At 49.9% G+C, this 24,993-nt stretch overlaps 1 protein-coding gene across 7 annotated transcripts in view; it reads left to right on the top strand.

Annotated features, from left to right (window-relative positions):
* shroom2a (shroom family member 2a) overlaps positions 1-24,993 on the top strand; it is a 299,172-nt gene that overhangs the window by 142,409 nt on the left and 131,770 nt on the right. The window contains exon 1 of one of the 7 annotated variants that reach the window (XM_086006380.1): positions 15,657-15,814. The exons of the other annotated variants lie outside the window; for them this stretch is intronic. Coding sequence (XP_085862506.1) covers positions 15,780-15,814 — 35 coding nt within the window. The 5' untranslated portion in view covers positions 15,657-15,779. Of the gene's footprint in view, positions 1-15,656; positions 15,815-24,993 lie in introns of those variants that run through there. 7 annotated transcript variants of the gene reach the window in all.

Genomic DNA, 24,993 nt, shown 5'->3' with positions numbered 1-24,993 from the left:
GCCTGCTGCCAGTTAGAGAGGAGCACCAGGGCGGCGCTGGCCTGGGGAGTGAGATAAATGGGTATCTGGGAGAGGTGAGGAGCGTGCTTGGAGGGTTGGAAGCCACAGCTGTTCTGGGAGAGAGCGAGTGGACACTTGAACCCAGTTGATGAGGATTCGGAGCCAGAAGAAGGGAAAGAGATCGGCGAGGCGGGAGACTGAACGCTCTCAAACAATAACTGGATCAATTCATCAAAGAATATCGTTACTAATTCATCAAAGTCAACACATCATCGATTTGTAACGTTTGTTCAAGAAGCTTATTTATTGATTCAACTACTAACCGCGTGTCCCATTTTAGCACTGGTGTCTTGAAGTGGTGGGGACTGTACTTTACTTTCTGGGATTTCTCCTCCATCTCTGCAACATCGTTTTCATCTAGTTTAATTTTTTGTTTTAATTAAATTTCCTTAAGAAATGTGTTGCAAGCAAGAGCCCTGGGCTCCTCCGTACGTCTGCGGAATGTAGAACAGCTCCCCACCTTGTGGACGGAATTTGCATTGCGCAGTATGTTGGCCAAATATCTAACCATCCACCTGTCCATCTACTGTCCTGTCTGTAAGGATGTAGAGTTGTATGATTAAAGAGTTGTAGCCATTGTATCAACGGTCACATAGTTAACAAGGACCAATTATTTTCAGTAAAACATACAGTACAGACTCTTTACTCCCGGCCCACAACTACCTCACCCTCCCCTTGGGCCGCCTGTACCCCACTCCATCCCCGGGCCGCCTGTAACCCGCCCTCTCCCTTGGGCCGCCTGTACCCCGCCCTCCCTTGGGCCGCCTGTACCCCGCCCTGGGCCGCCTGTACCCCGCCCTGTCCCCGGGCCGCCTGTACCCCGCCCCGTCCCTTGGGCCGCCTGTACCCCGCCCTGTCCCCGGGCCACCTGTACCCCGCCCTATCCCTTGGGCCGCCTGTACCCCACTCCCTCCCCGGGCCACCTGTACCCCGCCCTGTCCCCGGGCCGCCTGTACCCCGCCCTCTCCCTTGGGCCACCTGTACCCCGCCCTCTCCCTTGGGCCGCCTGTACCCCGCCCTTTCCCTTGGGCCGCCTGTACCCCGCCCTTTCCCTTGGGCCGCCTGTACCCCGCCCTGTTCCCGGGCCGCCTGTACCCCGCCCTGTCCCCGGGCCGCCTGTACCCCGCCCTCTCCCATGGGCCGCCTGTATCCCGCCCTTTCCCATGGGCCGCCTCTACCCCGCCCTGTCTCCGGGACGCCTCTACCCCGCCCTGTCCCCGGGCCGCCTGTACCCCACTCTGGCCATTGGCTGCATTCTGTCCAGGATGTGTGTTAAGCCTCTGAGTCAGAAGGTCATAGATTCAAGCCCCACTCCAGACACTTGAGCACATAATCTAGGCTGACTCTCCCAGGGCGGTACGGAGGGAGTACTGCATTGTTGGAAGTGCCGTCTTTCAAATGAGATATTAAACCAAGGCCCCATCTGCTCTCTCAGGTGGACATAAAAGATCCCATGGCACTATTTCAAAGAAGAGCGGGGGTGTTCTCCCCAGTGTCCTGGACAACATTTATCACTCAGCCAAAATCACTAAAAGAAAAAACAGATTATCTCATTGCTGTTTGTGGGAGCTTGCTGTGCACAAATTAGCTGCTGTGTTTCCTACATTACTACAGTGACTACACCTCAAAAAGTACTTCATTGCTGTAACGTGCTGTGGGACGTCTTGAGTTTGTGAAAGGCGCTGTATAAATGCAAGTCCTCACCTTTCTATTTCTGTAGGTAGGGGAGGTGTCGTGTCTCATGACCTTCACTGAGGGAAGTGTCTGATATCGTTGAGCTGAGGATTTGTACACACATACTTGGCATTCCTTTGCTGCTTTTTTTTTGCCCAACAGAACAAAATGACGTCAATTCAAGGTTGTAATAACCCCCCCCCAGAGTTTGAAAGAAGGGCCATTGCTAACCGTTCTCCAGGGTGGGGAAATCAGCATGTTCAGAACCAGTCTGCCGAGACTGAGGTTTCAGAAGGCAGGACATGGTTTCTGAGGAAGCAAACTTGAATGGGGCCTGGTGAGCTCGTTCTTTCCGGCCCAGGATGTTTCTGCTGACAATAGTGTCCACGGCGGGGACATCGGCAAACAATGGCGGTAGGATTTCTCTGTGTCTTCGTTACCCGTATCCTGACTTGCACCAAGTCCCGTTCACCCATCACTCCATTCTCCCGGATGACGATGCCTTGATTTAAAAATTCTCACCCTAGTGTTCAAATCTCTCCATGGCCACGCCCTTCCTTATCTCTGTAACCTCCTCCAGCCTACAACCCTCTGAGATCACTGCGTTCCTCCAATTCTGGCCTCTTGCGCATCTCCGATTTCTATCGCCCTACCCTCGGCGGCTGTGCCTTCAGCTCCTTAGGCCCTAAGCTCTGGAATTCGCTCCCTAAACTCCTCTGACCTTTTACCCCTCTGTCTCCTCCTTTAAGTCGCTTCTTAAAACCTACCTCTGACCAAGCTATTGGTCACCTGTCCGAATATCTCTGTGACTGTGCCAAATTTTGTCTGATTTATGCTCCCGTGAAGCGCCTTGGGATGTTTTACTTTGTTAAAGGCACTATATAAATTCAAGTTGTTCTTGTAGCAAAATTGATGATGCGGTTTTTCTAAACGCCGCCATGTTACACAGAGGGACTCTTCATGCAGTGAGAGCAATCGGATGAGATTAAGCTCCACTTGCCTGGATGAGTGCAGCTCCAACAACATTCAAGAAGTTCGACACCAAAGCAGCCCGCTTGCTTGGTGCCCCATCCACCACCTTAAACATTCACTCCCTCCACCACCGGCGTACCGTGGCTGCAGTGTGTACCATCTACAAGATGCACTGCAGCAACTCGCCAAGGCTTCTTCAGCAGCACCTCCCAAACCCACGACCTCTTCCACCTAGAAGGACAAGGGCAGCACACACACCATCCTGACTTAGAAATATATCACAGTTCCTTCATCGTCGCTGGGTCAAAATCCTGGAACTCCCGAACAGCACGGTGGGGGTACCTTCACCACACGGACTGCAGCCGTTCAAGAAGGCGGTTCATCACCACCTTCTCAAGGGCAATTAGGGATGGGCAATAAATACTGGCCTTGCCAGCGATGCCCACATCCCATAAACAAATAAAATTAAAAAAAATATGCGCCTGATCTGGACGCTGCATTCTCTCTTACTCTGGAAATGCTTCTCGAAAACCTGCTAAGTATTGGATTCAGGAAATTTGGGATGGCAGGCTGTTAAGGGGCCCATTTCCTTTCGCGGTGGCAAGCAGGTAGTGCAACTCTCGGCAATAGTGTCAAACGGCCGGGGTTATTTCTGTAGTGACAGTGTGTCAGTGGGGCAGTGCCCAACGTGCTGAACTCCAGCCACTTTTTTTACAATTGAGAAACCCAGTGAAGGTCAAGGTGCCTGGTACAGGAGTGAAAGAGAAAGCAAGGTCAATAAGGAAATGGCAATTGGGCAATGCCAGTGTTTGGAACAGGATTTCCTGGCTTGGCATCACCCAGCCTGGACTACAATGTCTTGCATACTTATATTAACAGTGAAATATTTGTTAAGCACCAGCTGCTAGCAGGTCAGCACGGGCATGAGCACACCACTAGGGGTCAGTGCGGGCACTCGCTCTGCGGTCAGCACGGACACCCACCACTAGAGGTCAGCACAGACACTCGCTCTAGGGGTCAGCACGGACACTCGCTCTAGGGGTCAGCACGGACACTCGCCCCAGGGGTCAGCACGGACTCATAGATTCATAGAAGATAGGAGCAGGAGTAGGCCATTCGGCCCCTCGAGCCTGCTCCACCATTCAATGAGATCATGGCTGATCATCCAATTTCAGTACCCTGTCCCTGCCTTCTCCCCATATCCCTTGATCCCTTTAGCCTCAAGAAACATATCCAACTCTTTCTTGAATATATTTAATGAACTGGCCTCCACCGCCCTCTCTGGCAGAGAATTCCACAGGTTCACCACTCTCTGGGTGAAGTAGTTCCTCCTCATTTCAGTCCTAAATGGCTTACTCCTTAGACTATGACCCCTGGTTTCTGGCCATCAGAAACATCCTTCCTGCATCTAGTCTGTCCAGACCTACCAGAATTTTATAGGTTTCGATGAGATCCCCTCTCAATCTTCTAAACTCCAGTGAGTATAAGCCCAATCAACACAATCTCTCCTCATACGTCATTCCTGCCATCCCAGGTATCAGCCTGGTGAATCTTCGCTGCACTCCCTCCATGGCAAGCACGTCCTTCCTCAGGTAAGGCGACCAAAACTGCACACAATACTCAAGGTGCGGTCACACCAAGGCCCTGTACAACTGTAGCAAGACATCCTTGTTCCTGTACTCGAACCCTCTTGCTACGAAGGCCAACATACCATTTGCCTTCTTAACCGCCTGCTGCACCTGCATGCTTACCTTCAGCGACTGGTGCACAATAACACCCAGGTCTCTTTGCACTTCCCCTTCTCTCAATCTATTGCCATTCAAATAATCTGCCTTCCTGTTTTTGCCACCAAAGTGGATAACCTCACATTTATCCACATTATAGTGCATTTGCCATGTTTCTGCCCAATCACCCAACCTGTCCAAATCGTACTGGAGTTTCACGACATCCTCCTCACAGCTTACCCTCCCACCCAGCTTTGTGTCGTCTGCAAATTTGGAGATATTACATCCAATTCCCTCGTCCAGATCATTAATATATATTGTGAACAGCTGGGGTCCTAGGACCGATCCTTGCGGTACCCTAGTCACTGCCTGCCACTCGGAAAATGACCCGTTTATGCCAACTCTTTGCTTTCTATCTGCCAACCAGTTCTCTATCCAAGTCAATACCTTGCCCCCAATCCCATGTGCCTTAATTTTGCACGCTAATCTCTTATGTGGGACCTTATCAAAAGTCTTCTGAAAGTCCAAATACACCACATCCACCGGTTCTCCCGGACACTCACTCCAGGGGTCAGTACAGCCACTCGCTCCAGGGGTCAGCATGGACACTCGCTCCAGGGGTCAGCATGGACACTCGCTCCAGGGGTCAGCAGGGACACTCGCCCCAGGGGTCAGCATAGACACTCGCTCCAGGGGTCAGCATAGACACTCGCTCCAGGGGTCAGCATAGACACTCGCTCCAGGGGTCAGCATGGACACTCGCTCCAGGGGTCAGCACGGACACTCGCTCCAGGGGTCAGCATGGACACTCGCCCCAGGGGTCAGCATAGACACTCGCTCCAGGGGTCAGCATAGGCACTCGCTCCGGGGGTCAGCATAGACACTCGCTCCAGGGGTCAGCATGGACACTCGCCACAGGGGTCAGCATGGACACTCGCTCCAGGGGTCAGCATGGACACTCGCCCCAGGGGTCAGCATGGACACTCGCTCCAGGGGTCAGCATGGACACTCGCCCCAGGGGTCAGCATGGACACTCGCCCCAGGGGTCAGCATGGACACTCGCTCCAGGGGTCAGCATGGACACTCGCTCCAGGGGTCAGCATGGACACTCGCTCCAGGGGTCAGCATGGACACTCGCTCCAGGGGTCAGCATGGACACTCGCTCCAGGGGTCAGCGCGGACACTCGCTCCAGGGGTCAGCGCGGACACTCGCTCCAGGGGTCAGCATGGACACTCGCCCCAGGGGTCAGCATAGACACTCGCTCCAGGGGTCAGCATGGACACTCGCTCCAGGGGTCAGCATGGACACTCGCCCCAGGGGTCAGCATAGACACTCGCTCCAGGGGTCAGCATGGACACTCGCCCCAGGGGTCAGCATGGACACTCGCTCCAGGGTTCAGCACGGGCACTCGCTCCAGGGGTCAGCACGGACACTCGCTCCGGGGGTCAGCGCGGACACTCGCTCCACTAGAGGTCAGGACAGACACTCGCTCCACTAGGGGTCAGTGCGGACACTCGCTCCAGGGTTCAGCGAGAACACCCGCTCCGGGGGGTCAGCACGGACACTCGCTCCGGGGGGTCAGCACGGACACTCGCTCCGGGGGTCAGCACGGACACTCGCTCCGGGGGCCAGCACGGACACTCGCTCCACTAGGGGTCAGCACGGACACTCGCTTCACTAGGGGTCAGCGCGGACACTCGCTCCGGGGGTCAGCACGGACACTCGCTCCACTAGGGGTCAGCACGGACACTCGCCCCAGGGGTCAGCGCGGACACTCGCTCCACTAGACGTCAGCGCGAATACTCGCTCTGGGGGTCAGCGCGGACACTCGCTCTAGGGGTCAGCACGGACACTCGCTCCACTAGGGGTCAGCACAGACACTCGCTCCACTAGGGGTCAGCACCGACACTCGCTCCACTAGGGGTCAGCGCGGACACTCGCTCCACTAGGGGTCAGCGCGGACACTCGCTCCACTAGGGGTCAGCGCGGACACTCGCTCCACTAGGGGTCAGCGCGGACACTCGCTCCACTAGGGGTCAGCGCGGACACTCGCTCCACTAGGGGTCAGCGCGGACACTCGCTCCGGGGGTCAGCGCGGACACTCGCTCCGGGGGTCAGCGCGGACACTCGCTCCACTAGTGGTTAGCGCGGACACTCGCCCCAGGGGTCAGCGCGGACAATCGCTCCACTAGGGGTCAGCGCGGACACTCGCTCCACTAGGGGTCAGTGCGAATACTCGCTCCAGGGGTCAGCGCGGACACTCGCTCCAGGGGTCAGCGCGGCCACTCGCTCCAGGGGTCAGCACGGATACTCGCTCCAGGGGTCAGCGAGGACACTCGCTCCAGGGGTCAGCGCGGACACTCGCTCCACTAGGGGTCAGTGCGGACACTCGCTCCACGAGGGGTCAGCGTGGACACTCGCTCCAGGGGTCAGCACGGACACTCGCTCCACTAGGGGTCAGCACGGACACTCACTCACCACTCGAGGGTCAGAGGTCAGCAGGGGCACTCACACCATGGACATTCACTGATTCCCAAAGTGTCGGAATGGGTGCATGTTCATTGATCGGACGTGAGCACCGTGTACACGCGCCAGGAGCGGGCAGTCTGCACTTTTTAACGTGAATTTAATGATAATCTTGCAGGCTCAGTCAGTTTTATAAAATGCTGGGGATGAATACAGCAGAGTTGAGCTGCCCGTGTCGGCAGAGGGCAGTGTGTGAGTAAGTGGGAAATCTCTGAAATGTTCTTTTTGATGGTTCTAAGTTTGGCTGAGCAATCTCCTCATTCTTGCGTTGGTGGGCACGGTTTCATGTCTGATGGATATTCACCCACAGTGGCATCACAGTCAAAAATAGTCCTGTCCTCGCCCGATGTCCCTACAGGCAGCAGCAGTTGCTCTCCCAGGTCTCGGGCAGTGAGGCCAATTGCAGCACCTCACTCCCCAACCTGGCTTAGATGGCTAACTCGGCACAGCGCAGGGAACGAAGCTGGGATCTCCCCGCGCTATGCAGCTCCGTCGCACACTTATCTCCCCAGTCTTTTCCCTTGTGCTCATCTGTCTGTTTATTTTGACCATGGCACGGGAACCCATTAAAACTTCCATCTTGCCGTTCAAGCTGTGTTTACAGGTCGAGGTGTTGGACATTTTATCAGTTGCATGGTTGAATGGCGAGCAGCTCTGCAACGCTGAGTCTTTTCACTCCGAGCTCTCCTGTTCTTCAGCAGTGCAGGCGGCCCAGGAATCTGCCAAAGTGCAGGTCTGGCGAAGGATGGCCAATGACATCGCTAATGATGTGCGACTGAGCTGCGACTGTAAAACATTTAACGGTAAACGGGAGAGCAAGAGGTTTATGTGCCTGCGGCCAAAATGAGGTGATGTCTGGAAGTTGGCTGGGGGAGAGGCAAGTTGAAGAATTCTCACGTCGACTCAGCCAGTAGGCCCGAAGCCTGCCCACAATTTAACAATGAAGAAAAATTAAATGTGGCCCCAGCCCTCCGGTCTCCGATTAAATTATGATTCGCCTTACAGTTTTAAATAAAACTCTCCATCATGAATAGGTATTGGTTTTCTTGTGCTAACAAAACCACATCAAGCTATGGTGAAGCGCTCTGTGACAATGTGACCTTGCAGTTTCTTTTCTGTGACTGAGAGGCTGAGGTGAAGTTGCCAAGGCCAAGCTGCAGCTTACCACAGGGCATCCACCAAGATTTTTTTAAATTTGTTCATGGGATGTGGGCGTCGCTGGCAAGGCCAGCGTTTATTGCCCATCCCTAGTTGCCCTTGAGAAAAGGTAAAAGAGAAGACAAGTTAAGTCACAAAGTTGTGATTAGGACATCACCAAGCTTAGTTTCAAAATCCTGAAGACTGTGGCCACAGAACTGGGAGGACAGGAGTACGCAGTGGGCAACACTTGGGTAAAACAAGAGATCAGAAGCTGTTTTTCCCTCGTGGTGGAGTAATAGATTCCCAAGGACCCTTTAAAAAGGAGCTGGATGAGCCGTGTGTTGAAAAACATGGCAGAGTAAGTGGGCGAAGGTTCGTTATCGCAGCACTCTGCTGAGTTAAGAAAGGGAATTGAGGGTTACGGAGCCAAGGCAGGTAGATTGAGTTCAGATACAGATCAGCCATGATCTAATTGAGTGGCGGAACAGGCTTGAGGGGCTGAATGGCCACCTCCTATTCCTCTGAGTTCCTAATCTTGGCCTTACCACTTTGGGGAGGCACTTCGGCCCTGCCCCGTGGCCCACAGCGGGGAGGCAGAATCGGACACGAGCTGTCGCCAATCAGTTCCTATGTGCAACAGAAGAGTGCCATTGGCAGCAACCAGGAGACAAGTCACCACCCAGTCTCTTGGTGAAGGAGATGCCCGTAGCCTTGGTGAGACTTGTATGGGAAAGAGGGCAAAAAAAGCCACTTCATATTCTCGTGGTTAAGGACGGAATTGAAAGTTGTAACGATAGCATTCCCATGAAGACTCAGCACTGCCCAATTTGGTGCTGAGCCATACAGGCCGGGAGGTTAGATTCCCTTCTCTGTGGTGAGTTAGCTGAGGCAGCAGTCGGCAGACTTTGTAAACCAAGGTGAAGGAGCAAGGCCCACAGAGGAGGATCAGGAAGGTGTGTTTAGGGGGACGCCCAAGCTTGGAAATAAAAGACAGTAGACTGTAGGAAGAAGGCAGTACTGAGGGAGGTAATGATTTCCATGGGTCCTGGGGAAGAATGAGTTAGAGTTGAAGACTGCCTTGACTTAAACACACTGAGGGATGCAGGGAGGAGGAGATGCAATGTAGGATAAATACCTTGAGCTTAGAAGGAACAGGAGAGGGGATGTTCAGAGGAGCGCTGACGACACAAGTATGATGGAGCTCTGGATTAGGGAGGAGATATGTCAGCCAGGGTTCTGGCTCCTGATGACTATCCAGTGACCCCTGAGGAAAAATCCAAAATGCAGATACCCGACGAGGCCAGGATGGAGCTCAGCTTTGCTGCCCCCATAATAGAATAGCCGGTCTATATAGTAACACTGTAACTCTGGCCAGCTACATAGGTGAAAGTGAGTTATCTAACTTTAGCTGTGGCCCCAGAACAAGGGAGGACACTTGGGCAAAGCAAGAGGATTGGAAGGTTTGTCGCTTCCCTCATAGAGGAGCGGATGTGTGTAATAGAACCAAGCCCCAGTCCAAATGAGGAGTGGGGGAAACTGGAAAATGAGGAAAGAATATAAGTTTTTAGAATAAGTGTTAACAAGCAAGCTTGAATTCTCTGATTGGCAATAGTTTGGAATATTGGAGTTACTGCCGGTGCTAAAGTAATAGCGAACGGCAAATGTAGGTGAGATAGTCCAACAAGGGTGACCAAGCTTTTGTCTTCATGAGCAGCAAACCTTGGAGCCCTTGCCTCAGCTCATGCGCTGCTGCAACCCTCCTCCATGCATTTATTACCTCTCGACTCGACTATTCCAACGCTCTCCGGGCCGGCCTCCCATCTTCCACACTCCATAAACTTGAGCTCATCCGAAACTCGGCTGCCCGTGTCCTAACTCGCACCGAGTCCCGCTCACCCATCACCCCTGTGCGCTCGCTGACCTACATTGGCTTCCGGTTAAGCAACGCCTCGATTTTAAAATTCTCATCTTTGTTTTCAAATCCCTCCATGGCCTCGCCCCTCCCTCTCTCTCTAACCTCCTCCAACCCTGCAACTCTCCAAGAACTCTGCATCTCTCCAGCTCTAGCTTCTTGTCCATCCCCCACTTCCTTCGCTTCTCCATTGACGGCCGTGCCTTCAGCTGCCTTGGCCCTAAGTGGTGGAATTCCCTCCCCACGTCTCTCCACTTCTCTCTCTTTCCTCCTTTAAGACGCTCCTTAAAACCTACCTCTTTGGCCAATGTTTTGGTCACCTGTCCCAATGTCTCGTCCCTTGGCTCGGTGTCCGAGCTTTGTCTGATTACGCTCCTCGGTTAAAGATACAACAACTTGTATTTAAATGCTAGTTTTTGTTGCTAAGTCCCGGGGGCCACATATAAAGCTTTAAGCCCTTGTTCTCATTAAATTGTGTAAATGCCAAGTCGCTGATACGAACAGATCTTGTTCTTCTGATTCAGAATGTATCTATCCACAAGGCAACAGGCCCTTTTGAAACTTCCAGTCCTATAAAATAAGAAATGATATCTGTTGCCTGGACCTCCAGGGCCAGATTTCCAGGGCTCAGACTCTGTAGGTTTGGCCCTTGGTGTAATGCCTTACGGTAATATATTTTCTGGCGTATAACCAGTTAGCTTGAAAGAATGCAGATTGGAATATCAGATTAACGTGCTGGAGGTTCACTCCATTACCTTCAAAGCCAGGGTAAAACTGGAGATTCTTATCTTGGGACTGTTGCCTGTTAGTCATTTCTCCTGGGAGATTAACTAAATTGAAAAAGTTCCACTAAATGGCAGACTGCAAGTGGCCTGCTTGTTGAGCTGAAGGTTCCAGTCAGCCCTAGGGTTTCGGTGAATGGTGGAAGGTGAATCTCTTGCCACATGTCTTTGATTGTGACAATCACACCATCATAATAATACTTTGTTCCCTTTCCACACTTGGGTTACATCTGGGTTTGAGCTATAAAACAACAACAACTTGCATTTATATAGCATCTTTAAAATAGTAAACCATCCAAGGCACTTCACAGGAGCATAATCAGCCACAAATTGACAACGAGAGATTAGGACATTGTCAGAGGTAGGTTTTTGAGGAGCTTCATGGAGGTAGGAAGGTTCAGGGAGTGAGTCCCAGAGTTTAGGGCCTAGACAGCTGAAGGCACAGAAAGTGGGGAGGTTCAGGGAGTGAGTCCCAGAGCTTGGGGCCTAGACAGCTGAAGGCACGGAAAGTGGGGAGGTTCAGGGAGTGAGTCCCAGAGCTTAGGGCCTAGACAGCTGAAGGCACAGAAAGTGGGGAGGTTCAGGGAGTGAGTCCCAGAGCTTGGGGCCTAGACAGCTGAAGGTGCGGAAAGTGGGGAGGTTCAGGGAGTGAGTCCCAGAGCTTAGGGCCTAGACAGCTGAAGGCACAGAAAGTGGGGAGGTTCAGGGAGTGAGTCCCAGAGCTTAGGGCCTAGACAGCTGAAGGTGCGGAAAGTGGGGAGGTTCAGGGAGTGAGTCCCAGAGCTTAGGGCCTAGACAGCTGAAGGCACAGAAAGTGGGGAGGTTCAGGGAGTGAGTCCCAGAGCTTAGGGCCTAGACAGCTGAAGGCACAGAAAGTGGGGAGGTTCAGGGAGTGAGTCCCAGAGCTTAGGGCCTAGACAGCTGAAGGCACAGAAAGTGGGGAGGTTCAGGGAGTGAGTCCCAGAGCTTAGGGCCTAGGCAACTGAAGGCACAGAAAGTGGGGAGGTTCAGGGAGTGAGTCCCAGAGCTTAGGGCCTAGACAGCTGAAGGCACAGAAAGTGGGGAGGTTCAGGGAGTGAGTCCCAGAGCTTAGGGCCTAGACAGCTGAAGGCACAGAAAGTGGAGAGGTTCAGGGAGTGAGTCCCAGAGCTTAGGGCCTAGACAGCTGAAGGCACAGAAAGTGGGGAGGTTCAGGGAGTGAGTCCCAGAGTTTAGGGCCTAGTCAGCTGAAGGCACAGAAAGTGGGGAGGTTCAGGGAGTGAGTCCCAGAGTTTAGGGCCTAGACAGCTGAAGGCACAGAAAGTGCAGAGGTTCAGGGAGTGAGTCCCAGAGTTTAGGGCCTAGACAGCTGAAGGCACAGAAAGTGGGGAGGTTCAGGGAGTGAGTCCCAGAGCTTGGGGCCTAGACAGCTGAAAGCACGGAAAGCGGGGAGGTTCAGGGAGGGAATCCCAGAGCTTAGGGCCTAGACAGCTGAAGGCACAGAAAGTGGGGAGGTTCAGGGAGTGAGTCCCAGAGCTTAGGGCCTAGACAGCTGAAGGCACAGAAAGTGGGGAGGTTCAGGGAGTGAGTCCCAGAGCTTAGGGCCTAGACAACTGAAGGCACAGAAAGTGGGGAGGTTCAGGGAGTGAGTCCCAGAGTTTAGGGCCTAGACAGCTGAAGGCACAGAAAGTGGGGAGGTTCAGGGAGTGAGTCCCAGAGCTTAGGGCCTAGACAGCTGAAGGCACAGAAAGTGGGGAGGTTCAGGGAGTGAGTCCCAGAGCTTAGGGCCTAGACAGCTGAAGGCACAGAAAGTGGGGAGGTTCAGGGAGTGAGTCCCAGAGTTTAGGGCCTAGACAGCTGAAGGCACAGAAAGTGGGGAGGTTCAGGGAGTGAGTCCCAGAGCTTAGGGCCTAGACAGCTGAAGGCACAGAAAGTGGGGAGGTTCAGGGAGTGAGTCCCAGAGCTTAGGGCCTAGACAGCTGAAGGCACAGAAAGTGGGGAGGTTCAGGGAGTGAGTCCCAGAGCTTAGGGCCTAGACAGCTGAAGGCACAGAAAGTGGGGAGGTTCAGGGAGTGAGTCCCAGAGCTTAGGGCCTAGACAGCTGAAGGCACAGAAAGTGGGGAGGTTCAGGGAGTGAGTCCCAGAGTTTAGGGCCTAGACAGCTGAAGGCACAGAAAGTGGGGAGGTTCAGGGAGTGAGTCCCAGAGCTTAGGGCCTAGACAGCTGAAGGCACAGAAAGTGCAGAGGTGCAGGGAGGGAATCCCAGAGCTTAGGGCCTAGACAGCTGAAGGCACAGAAAGTGGGGAGGTTCAGGGAGTGAGTCCCAGAGCTTCGGGCCTAGACAACTGAAGGCACGGAAAGTGGGGAGGTTCAGGGAGGGAATCCCAGAGCTTGGGGCCTAGACAGCTGAAAGCACGGCTGCCAATGTAGAGGCGAAGGAAGTCAGGGATGCACAAGAGGCCAGAATAGGTGGAACACAGAGATCTCGGAGAATGGTAGGACTGGAGGAGGTTACAGAGATCGGGAGAGGCGAGACCACGAATGGATTTGAACTATAATGTCCTTCAGGGAAAGAATTGTGCCACCCTTACCTGGACTGGCCTACATGTGACTCCAGTCTCACACTATGTGGGTGATCAGGGACGGGCACTAAATGCTGGCCTTGCCAGTGTCGCCCACATCCTTATAACAGAGGGCATGATCTGGAAAGCAAAACTGGCCACACGTTTTACTGAAACGCTCATGATGACGTTGAATGATATGGGCGAGAGTTCCGAGAAAAGCCACAAGGATAATCCCAGGGTTTTAGAATGCTTAGCAGTGAGGGCGCCTCACAGATTTGAACCTGTTCGTGTTGGAGCAAAGAATGTGGAGATGCGGCATGATCTAGGGCTTAAACCGCTGAGAATCCAGGGCAACTTGGATGCAAACAGCTTATGGGATTGACTGGCACATTTGCGAATGCAGGAGTTACGAAATGAGTAGCCATTCGCAAGCCTCAAGGAAGATGAGAGTTTCAGAAATGTATTTTCCCACAGAGATGTAGAGTTGTGGAATATATCAGAAGTTATGTTAATTCTTTTGAAAAGGACCTGGATTAATATTGAGTTAAGAATTGAATTTAAGCTTGTAAGGATAAGTACAGACATACAGCACTGATCAAACACTCTGCACCCATCCTGTTGTGAAGTGCAGATTGCGGAGGAGTGAACAATTTTTAATTCATTCTTGGGATATGGGCAACGCTGGCAAGACCAGCATTTATTGCCCATCACTAGTTGCCCTTGAGAAGGTGGTGAGCTATCTTCTTGAACCACTGCAGTCTATGTGGTAAAGGTACTCCCACAGTGCTGTTAGGCAGCAAGTTCCAGGATTTTGACCCAGCGACGATGAAGGAACAGCGATATATGTCCATGTCGAGATGGTGTGTGACTTGGAGGGGAACTTGGAGGTGATGGTGCTTCCATGCGCCTGCTGCCCTCGTCCTTCTAGGTGGTGGAGGTCACATGTTTGGGAGGTGCTAGATCGATACCCTGGCTCCAACCATACAGATAGTTACTAGCTTTGCTTTCACAGGGACCTTAATTATGATTATTCATCACTCTCGAGATACAGTGCATTAGGGTCTGTTGAATGGAGTGGGCCTGATGGGCTGAATGGGCTTTCCCCATTCTGCACTTGCTTCTTGTGTCACTGGTTCCATGTCGCTGTCTGCTGGCGAGGCAGCTGTACCGCACGGACAACATATTTCCCGCTGAGGAAAATTAGTTGAGGATAATTTACCTTTGTTCCAATTGTCCCCAAAATGGAACCATTAAGACCAACCGCTCCTCGTGGCTCAGCGAGTAGGTGCACTGTGGACATGTGCACAAAGTTGAAACCTGGTTTACACTGAATTAGCTGAACTTAGTTGGGACAAGAATAGAGGCACTACAACAGGGCTAGGGAGAGAAAGGTCAGCCGGGTCTGCTAAAAATGTGTGTGTTTATTGGGGGATGACACTAATTGTACTATAGTAACAGTTGTAACCGTGCAGCCAATTTGCACACAGCAAGATCCCACAATTGTGATAATGACCAGATAATCTTTTTAATGATGTTGGTTGAGAGATAAATGTTGGCCAGGACACGGGAGGGAACTCCCCTGCTCTTTCTACTGAAATGACTCTTATCAAAGTCACAAATGACATCCTATGCGAGGGCAGATGGGGCCTCGGTTTAAAGTCTCATCCGAAAGACGGCACCCTCCGACAGTGCCGCACTCCCTCAGTACTGCACTGGAGTGTCAGCCTCGATTTTGTGCTCAAGTCTCTGGAGCGGGACTTGAACCCACGACCTATCTGACTCGGAGGCGAGTGTGTTACCCACTGAGCCACTGCTGACACGTTAACAGAAGCAGCTGAGCCGTGATACATTGTAGAGCGGCTTCTGATCAGTGGACTCTGGAACTGCCCGCGCGGACAGCAGCTGGACAAAGCTCCACAAGTTGACAGCGAGCAACCACCATTCAGATGAATCGAATTCCTCTGCAAGCAGCTGGCCTCAACAGGGCTGCAGATTAAGAAGCGGGCAGATAAAGCCTGAATAGGCGTCAGTGGGATTCCCAGTGGTTTCACCCAAGTGCCTTGTCATGCTGAATAGCATTTAATTTCTGTTTTTGTTATGTGTGCTAGCTAGTCTCATGCAAATTAAAAGACAGGAGCAGCTCACTGGGATTAGTGATTAATGGGACGGTTTCTCGTAGTGAGAGGTGAAGCCTGTTGCGTTTGGAATGTTAAGAGTGGGGAGGATTGAGGATTCCCCCCCCCCCTCCCCCACCCCTGCTGTGAGACATGGAACATTCCGGGCATAGGTAAGCTGGCAGCAGGCTGCTTGAGGTCGCACAGATGTGACCAGAAGCCATATTGGTGGATTGAACAGGAGGAGTCTTTTTAAAAGAGGAAAAACTAAGTGCGGGCCGGAGATGGAGAGAGGTGGTGACTGTTTACAAAGCAGCAGTCCGTGACCTTGATGGCCCAACGCTGCTTGTTCTCATTAACCGTTGAGTAAGTATGGCCTGTAACCCGGATTTGTGCCTGTTGCAGATAGACATTTAGCAAGAAGAGAGTTTTCAATTCACAGATGATGACTTGAGGCTGCTGGCTATTGAAGGGCCTCAGAATGTGTTCCTATCGACTCCCGTCTTATAATTATCTGAGGGTGCTAGTGCTAAATTACTCTGTGCGGCTAACAAGGTCTCATTGTTTGTTGAAAGAAAGAAACTTGCATTTCTATAGCGCCTTTCATGACCCTCCGGACGTGCCAAAGCGCTTTACAGCCAATGAAGTACTTTTTGAAGTGACGTCACTGTTGTAATGTAGGAAACACAGCAGAAAGTTTGCGCACAGCAAGATCCCACAAACAGCAATAATATCAGATAATCTGTTTTAGGTGTTGGTTGAGGGATAAACATTGACCAGGACACCGGGGGGAGAACCCTCCTTCTCTTCTTCGAATAGTGCCACGGGATCTTTTACATCCACCTGAGAGGGCAGACGGGGGCCTCGGTTTCATGTCTCATCCGAAAGACGGCACCTCCAACAGAGCAGCACTCCCTCAGTACTGCACTGGGAGTGTCAGCCTGGATTATCTGAAGACATTGGTTAAAATTGCCCTGTCATGGACCATTATCTAATTATTATTTTTCTTTTAAAAAAAAAGTGTATTCCCCCCCATCCCCTGCCTCGGTCTACCCACAGCACAGCGTCCTTGAATGAGAATGGCCTGGGGTAGCTCTTGTTACATTTTCTACCACCTTCACTTGTGGGACCAGTGGCTGGGCTCTGGTCCAGAAACCTCTGTCGGAATTAACTTGCATCCGACTGTTCTGCGGCACAGTGCATCGAAGAAACAATTAAACCACCCAAGCAGATTGTGTTGTCTACAATCTAAGCTATACTGGAGTGTTCACTGTTTATAGTAGGAGAGGCTTGGCGGAGTGATTTGCACTTGGCATTTTTGCATTGCAAGACAATAAATGTCACCTTCCTGAAGGCCTTGCGGCGAGCTCAACATCAGCATTATATTCAAGCCCCAGTCCAGATATCTGAGCACAGATCCAGGCTGACACTTCGGTGCAGTACTGAGGGAGTGCTGCACTGTCAGAGTGTGCCGTCTTTTTGATGGGACGTTAAACCGAGGCCCCGTCTACCCCCTCAGGTGGGCGTAAAAAATCCTATGGTGCTATTGGAAGAAGAGCAGGGGAGTTCTCCTGGTGTCCTGACCAATATATATCCCTCAACCAAACACTTAAATAACAGATAGTAATTTATTTCATTGCTATTGACTACAATTCAAAAGTACTTCATTGGCTGTAAAGCACTTGGAGATGTCGTGAAAGGCACTATATAAATGCAAGTCTCTCTCTCTTTCTATCTATCTTTCTCTCTTTCCTTCTTTCTTCCCCTTTTTTCTCTTTTTCTTCTCATATTCTCTTTCTCTTTCTCTCTCTCTTTCTCTCTTTCGGCAGTGACCATTTGTCGTCAAGTCCTGTAACTGCTGTGGATGTGTCGGCTAGTTTCCAGGTAGCAGTACAGTATGTCTCTATGAGCAGGTGGTGTCCAGCTGCAGCCCTCCTACACCGTTTACACGAAGACCCAGATTATGATGGCCTCCCCCATGTTGGTCCTCCTGTTAATGACGCTGGTAGGTTTCCATGGCAGCGGTTACATCAGCTGGGTCCGGGGGCAGCGTCTATGGGGCGATCGCTGCAGCAAACCAAAGAAGCCAAGGTAAATAGTTCGGGAACAGACACACTGAACTGAATGGCTCAAAACTTCCTAGAATTGTAGGCCAAGTGGAACAGGTACAAAGTATGGGTGAAGAATTACAGGATAATATCATTACTCTGACCCATACATTAAAAAAAATCTTGTTCTTGGGATCTAGGTCCTGAGGGCATAAGAGTCAACGCCTAAGTGTGTAACTGTGTCACCCAGACTGGTCAGGGGTCAGGGGTTCACTTCCCTTGAAGGACATTAGTGAACCAGTTGGGTATGCATGGCAATCCGGCAGCTTTCAGCCATGGCTCCATGAGTCTCTAAGTCAGGAGGTCATTGGTTTAAGCCCCCTCTCCAGAGACTTGAGGGATAAACATTGACCAGCACATAATCCAGGCTGACAATCCAGTGCAGTACTGAGGGAGTGCTGCACTGTCGGAGGTGCTGTCTTTCAGATGAGATGTTTAACCGAGGCCCCGTCTGCTCTCTTGGGTGGACATAAGATCCCATGGCACTATTTCGAAGCAGAGCAGGGGAGTTATCCCGGTGTCCCGGCCAATATTTATCCCTCAACCAGCATCACTAAAACAGATTATCTGGTCATTTGCTGTTTGTGGGAGCTTGTTGTGCGCAAATTGGCTGCTGTGTTTCCTTCATTATAACAATGACTACGCTTCAAAAGTACTTCATTGGGTGTAAAACACTTCGGAACATCCCGAGATCATAAAAGGCGCTATAGAAATGCAAGTTCTTTATTTTGTAGTAATTCTTTCCTGGTTTATTACCAGATCTATTGAATTCAACTTGTCAAATGCAGGATTTGACCTCGCAACCTTTGGGTTGCTGGTTCAGTTCCACAACCGCAAGAGTACCGTGCCCTGTATTGACAGGAGAAACTAAGCCTCTGTTGTCGCGTCTGCTGCATTTAATTCAGTTTTACTTTGTTTGGGGTGGGGTGGAATTATTGTGTTTGTCAGGGTGCCCTGAGAGAGTCTGCTGTTGGCCCTAGCCGGATTTATTTATAGTGGAGACCAATATCAAGGCAATAATGCAGGATGACAAGAGCACAATGGAATATAAGGTTCATGATTTGGTAAAGTCAAGGTAGGGGTTTAAAAAGCCAGAAGCTTGTAAGAGAAACAAAGATTTAGCAAGATGAAAGGGCCACATTTTTGTGACTTGGGTTAGAGAGGGAAACTATGATGAGTCTTGGAGCGGAGGAAGAGCAGAGGGCAGTATATTTGGAACTTATAAGGAACAATGCCTCAACAACAACACCTTGCATTTATATAGTGCCTTTAACATAGTAAAAACGTCCCACAGGAGCATTTTCAGACAAAATTTGGCACCAAGTCACATAAAGAGATATTAGGGCAGGTGAACAAAAGCTTGGCCAAAGAGGTAGGTTTTAAGGAGCGACTTGAAGGAGGAAAGAGAGGTGGGGAAGTTTAGGTCTCGGCAGCTGAAGGAACAGCCGCCAGTGGTGGAGCTATGAAAATCGGGGATGTGCAAGAGGCCAGAATTGGAGGAGTGCAGAGATCTTGGATGGTTGTAGGGCTGGAGGAGGTTACAGAGATAGGGAGGGGTGAGGTCATGGAGGGATATGAAAATGATGAGAATTTTAAAATCAAGGTGTTGCCGGACCGGGAGCCAATGTAGATCAGCGAGCACAGGGGTGATTGGTGACCGGGATTTGGTGTGGGTTAGGATACGGTACACCCACCAATATACTGCGTGACATTTATATCGGTATAACCCGCTCCAAAACTGGAGGTAGATAAACAATGGCAAACATTTAAAGATAGAATGACAAAATTGCAAAAATTGTTTATACCAATCTGGCATAAAAGGAAATCTAAAAAGGTGACTCAACCGTGGATAACAGGGGAAATTAGAGACAGCATAAAATCCAAAGATAGGGCGTATAAAATAGCCAAAAAAAGCGCCAGAGCGGAAGATTGGGAACAGTTTAAGATAGAGCAAAGGAGGGCAAAGGGCATGATCAAGAGGGGCAAAATAGCTTACGAAAACAAGCTGGCGGAAAATATAAAAACTAACTCCAAAAGCTTTTATAAATATATCAAAAGGAAAAGACTGGTGAAAACCAAAGTTGGTCCATTGCAGTCAGATACGGGGGAATATATAATGGGAAATAAGGAAATGGCAGATCAACTAAATGCATACTTTGGGTCAGTCTTTACGAAGGAAGACACAAAAAACCTCCCTGGGATATCGGGAAAAATAGGGACATTGGCAAAGGAGGAACTGACGCAAATCAATATCTCTAAGGATATGGTGTTAAGGAAGCTAAAGGGATTGAAGGTGGACAAATCCCCAGGGCCTGATAACATGCATCCTAGGGTACTGAAGGAGGTGGCCCTAGAGATAGCGGATGCACTAAGGATGATTTTTCAGAATTCATTAGACTCGGGAACAGTGCCGATGGATTGGAGGGTAGCTAACGTTACCCCACTATTCAAAAAGGGGGGTAGGGAAAAAGCAGGTAATTACAGACCTGTAAGCCTTACATCAGTTGTGGGCAAAATGCTGGAGTCCATCATTAAGGATGAAATAGCGGAGCACTTAGCAAATGGGGACAGGATAGGACAGAGTCAACATGGATTTACAAAGGGTAAATCGTGCTTGACTAATCTATTGGAATTTTTTGAGGGAGTAACTGGTAGAATAGATGGGGGAGAGCCAGTAGATGTGGTGTACCTGGACTTCCAAAAGGCCTTCGATAAGGTCCCACATAAAAGATTAGCATGGAAAATTGAGGCTCATGGGATAAAGGGGAAAGTTTTGGCGTGGATAGGGAACTGGCTGTCAGATAGAAAACAGAGAGTTGGAATAAACGGCTCATTTTCTGAATGGCAGGCAGTAACAAGTGGGGTACCACAGGGATCTGTCCTGGGCCCCCAGCTGTTCACAATTTACATTAATGACCTGGATCAGGGAGTCGGATGCAGCATTTCCAAATTTGCAGACGACACTAAACTAGGAGGTGGGGTGGGCTCAGAGGAAGAGACCAGGAAGCTCCAGAGCGATTTGGACAGACTGGGCGATTGGGCGGATAAATGGCAGATGCACTATAATGTGGACAAGTGCGAAGTTATCCACCTTGGGTGCAGGAACGGGAGGGCAAATTATTATTTAAATGGCAATAGATTGGGAGAGGGGGAAGTACAGAGAGACCTGGGTGTTCTTGTACACCAGTCACTGAAGGCGAGCATGCAGGTGCAACAGGCGGTCAAGAAGGCAAACGGTATGCTGGCCTTCATAGCAAAAGGGTTAGAATACAGGAACAGGGATACCTTGCTGCAGCTGTACAGGGCACTGGTGAGACCACACCTCGAGTACTGTGTACAGTTTTGGTCGCCTCATCTGAGGAAGGATGTTCTTGCCATGGAGGGGGTGCAGCGGCGATTCACCAGGCTGATACCAGGAATGGCGGGAATGACCTATGAGGAGAGACTATGTAGTTTAGGGATGTACACACTGGAGTTTAGAAGATTGAGAGGGGACCTCATAGAAGTGTATAAAATTCTGACAGGTCTAGACAGACTGGATGCAGAAGGAATGTTTCCCTTGGCGGGTGAGAACAGAACTAGAGGACATAATTTAAGGATAAGGGCTAAACCATTTAGGACAGAGATGAGGGGGAATTTCTTCACTCAGAGAGTGGTGAACTTGTGGAACTCATTGCCACAGAGGGCAGTGTACGCCAGCTCATTAAATATATTTAAGAGGGAATTAGATATATTTCTACGGGCAAAAGGGGTTAAGGGTTACGGAGAGAAGGCGGGGACGGGATACTGAATTAAAGGATCAGCCATGATCTCATTAAATGGCGGAGCAGGCAAGAAGGGCCGAATGGCCTACTCCTGCTCCTATCTTCTATGTATCTATGTATAAAACCAACCACAGCACAGAAAGAGCAGTCACACACTTCCTGCTGTGAGATGAAGTTAGATCTGTAAGTTACAGCACGCTGCTCAAACATGACATCCAGAAAAGTGAGTGCCCGCACACCCACTACCACCATCACGCACAGACCATCTCACACCCTCACCATCTCACACACACCATCTCACACCCTCACCATCTCACACACACCATCTCACACCCTCACCAACACACACCCTCACCAACACACACCATCTCACACCCTCACCAACACACACCATCTCACACACCCTCACCAACACACACCATCTCTCTCACCCTCACCAACATAGATACATAGAAACTAGGAGCAGGGGCAGGCCATTCGGCCCCTCGAGCCTGCTGTGCCATTCAATGCGATCATGGCTGATCATCCAAATTCAGTACCCGGTCCCTGCTTTCTCCCCATATCCCTTGATCCCTTTAGCCTCAAGAAATATATCCAATTCCTTCTTGAATATATTTAATGAATTGGCTTCAACTGCCCTGTGTGGCAGAGAATTCCACAGGTTCACCACTCTCTGGGTAAAGCAATTCCTCCTCATCTCGGTCCTCAATGGCTTACCCCTTATCTTTAGACTGTGACCCCTGGCTCTGGACTCCCCGCCATTGGGAACATCCTTCCTGCATCTAGTCTGTCTATTCCTGTTAGAATTTTATAAGTTTCAATGAGATCCCCTCTCTTCTAAACTCCAGCGAATATAAGCCTAATCGACCCAATCTCTCTTCATACGTCATTCCTGCCATCCCAGGTATCAGTCTGGTGAATCTTCTCTGCACTCCCTCCATGGCAAGAACATTCTTCCTCAGATAAGGCGACCAAAACTGCACACAATACTCAAGGTGTGTTCTCACCAAGGCCCTGTACAACTGCAGCAAGACATCCTTGCTCCTGTACTCGAAACGTCTTGCTATGAAGGCCAGCATACCATTTGCCTTCTTAACCGCCTGCTGCACCTGCATGCTTACCTTCAGCAACTGGTGCACAAGGACACCCAGTCCTCTTTGCACTTCCCCTTTTCCCAATCTATTGCCTTCCTGCTTTTGCCACCAAAGTGGATAACCTTGCATTTATCCACATTATATTGCCTCTGCCATGCATCTGCCCAATCGCCCAACCTGTCCAAATCGTACTGGAGTTTCTCTGCATCCTCCTCACAGCACACACGCCCACCCAGCTTTGTGTCGTCTGCAAACTTGGAGATATTACATCTAGTTCCCTCGTCTAGATCATTAATATATATTGTGAATAACTGGGGTCCTAGCACCGATCCCTGCGGTACCCCGCTAGTCACTGCCTTCCACTCAGAAAAAGACCCATTTATTCCAACTCTTTGCTTCCTGTCTGCCAACCAGTTTTCTATTCAATTCAGTACCTTACCCCCAATCCCATGTGCTTTAACTTTGCACGCTAGTCTCTTGTGTGGGACCATATCGAAAGCATTCTGAAAGTCCAAATACACCACATCCACTGGTTCTCCCTTATCCTACCAGTTACATACTCAAAAAATTCTAGTAGATTAGTCAAGCATGATTTACCTTTTGTAAATCCATGTTGGCTTTGTCCAATCCTGTCACTGTTTTCTAAGTGCTCTGCTATCACATCTTTTATAATGGACTCTAGCATTTTCCCCACTACCGATGTCAGGCTTACCGGTCTATAATTCCCCGTTTTTTCTCTACCACCTTTTTTAAATAGTGGGGTTACATTAGCTACCCTCCAATCCCTGGGAACTGTTCCAGAGTCTATAGAATTTTGGAAGATGACCAGCAATGCATCTACTATTTCTAGGGCCACTTCCTTAAGTACCCTGGGATGTAGATTATCAGGCCCTGGGGATTTATCAGCCTTCAATCCCGTCAATTTCCCTAACACCATTTTCCTACAAATACTGATTTCATTCAATTCCTCCCTCTCATTAGACCCTATGTTCCCCGACACCTCTGGGAGGTTATTTGTGTCCTCCTTTGTGAAGACAGAACCAAAGTATGTATTTAATTGGTCTTCCATGTCTTTGTTCCCCATTATAAATTCCCCTGATTTTGACTGCAAGGGACCTACGCTTGACTTCACCAATCTTTTTCTCTTCACATATCTATAAAAGCTTTTACAGTCAGTTTTTATGTTCCCTGCAAGCTTACTCTCATACTCTATTTCCCCCCTCTTAATTAATCCCTTTGTCCTCCTTTGCTGAATCCTAAACTGCTCCCAATCCTCAGGTTTGCTGCTTTTTCTGGCCAATTTATATGTCCTGTCCTTGGATCTTATGCTATCCCTAATTTCCCTTGTTAGCCAATGTTGAGTCACCTTTTTTGTTTTATTTTTATGCCAAACTGGGATGAACAAATTCTGTAGTTCATCCATGTGATCTTTAAATGTTTGCCATTGCCTATACCCTTTAAGTAACATTCCCCAATCCATCCTAGCCAACTCACGCCTCATACCGTCGTAGTTTCCTTTATTTAAATTCAGTACCCAAGTCTCTGAATCAACTACTTCACTCTCCGTCTTAATGAAGAATTCTATCATATTATGTTCGCTCCTCCTCAAGGGGCCTCGCACAACAAGATTGCTAATTAATCCTTTCTCATTACATAATACCCAGTCTAAGATGGCCTGATCTCTAGTTGGTTCCTCAACATATTGGTCCAGGAAACCATCCCGTCTACACTTTAGGAATTCCTCTTCCACAGTATTATTACTAATTTGGTTAGACCAATCTATATGTAGATTAAAGTCACCCATAATAACTGCTGTGCCCTTATTGCACGCATCTCTAATTTTCCGTTTAATGCCATCCCCAACCTCCGCATTACTGTTTGGGGGGTCTGTATACAACTCCCACTAACGTTTTCTGCCCCATGGTATTTCTCAGCTGTACCCATACAGATTCCACATCATCAGAGCTAATATCCTTCCTTACTATTGTGTTAATCTCCTCTTTAACCAGCAATGTTACCCCACCGCCTTTTCCTTTTTGCCTGTCCTTCCTGAATATTGAATACCCCTGGATGTTGAATTCCCAGCCTTGGTCATCCTGGAGCCATGTCTCCATAATCCCAATTATATCATATCTGTTTACATCTATTTGCGCAGCTAATTCATCCACCTTATTACGAATGCTCCTCGCATTAAGACACAAAGCCTTCAGGCTTGTTTTTTTAACACTCTTTGACCTTTTAGAATTATTGTTTACTGCGGCCATGTTTGATTTACATCCTTGATTTCTCTGACTTCCACTTTTGCTTTTCTCTTTCGTCTCTTTTGCTTCTAACCTTGCTTCTCTTTCCTCTGTCTCCCTGCACAGGTTCCCAACCCCCTGCCATTTTAGTTTAAACCCTCCCCAACAGCACTAGCAAGCACTCCCCCTAGGACATCGGTTCCGGTACTGCCCAGGTGCAAACCGTCCAGTTTGTACTGGTCCCACCTCCCCAGAACCGGTTCCAATTTCCCAGGAATTTGAATCCCTCCCCCTTGCACCATTCTTCTAGCCACATATTCATCTGAAATATCCTTCTAT

Source organism: Somniosus microcephalus, chromosome 14 (genome assembly GCF_052327205.1).
Source record: "Somniosus microcephalus isolate GS21.2 chromosome 14, FLI_Smic_1.0, whole genome shotgun sequence".
Taxonomy (NCBI): domain Eukaryota; kingdom Metazoa; phylum Chordata; class Chondrichthyes; order Squaliformes; family Somniosidae; genus Somniosus; species Somniosus microcephalus.
The sequence above is the reverse complement of the archived record's forward strand: the minus strand, read 5'-3'. Positions and strand labels throughout refer to the sequence as shown.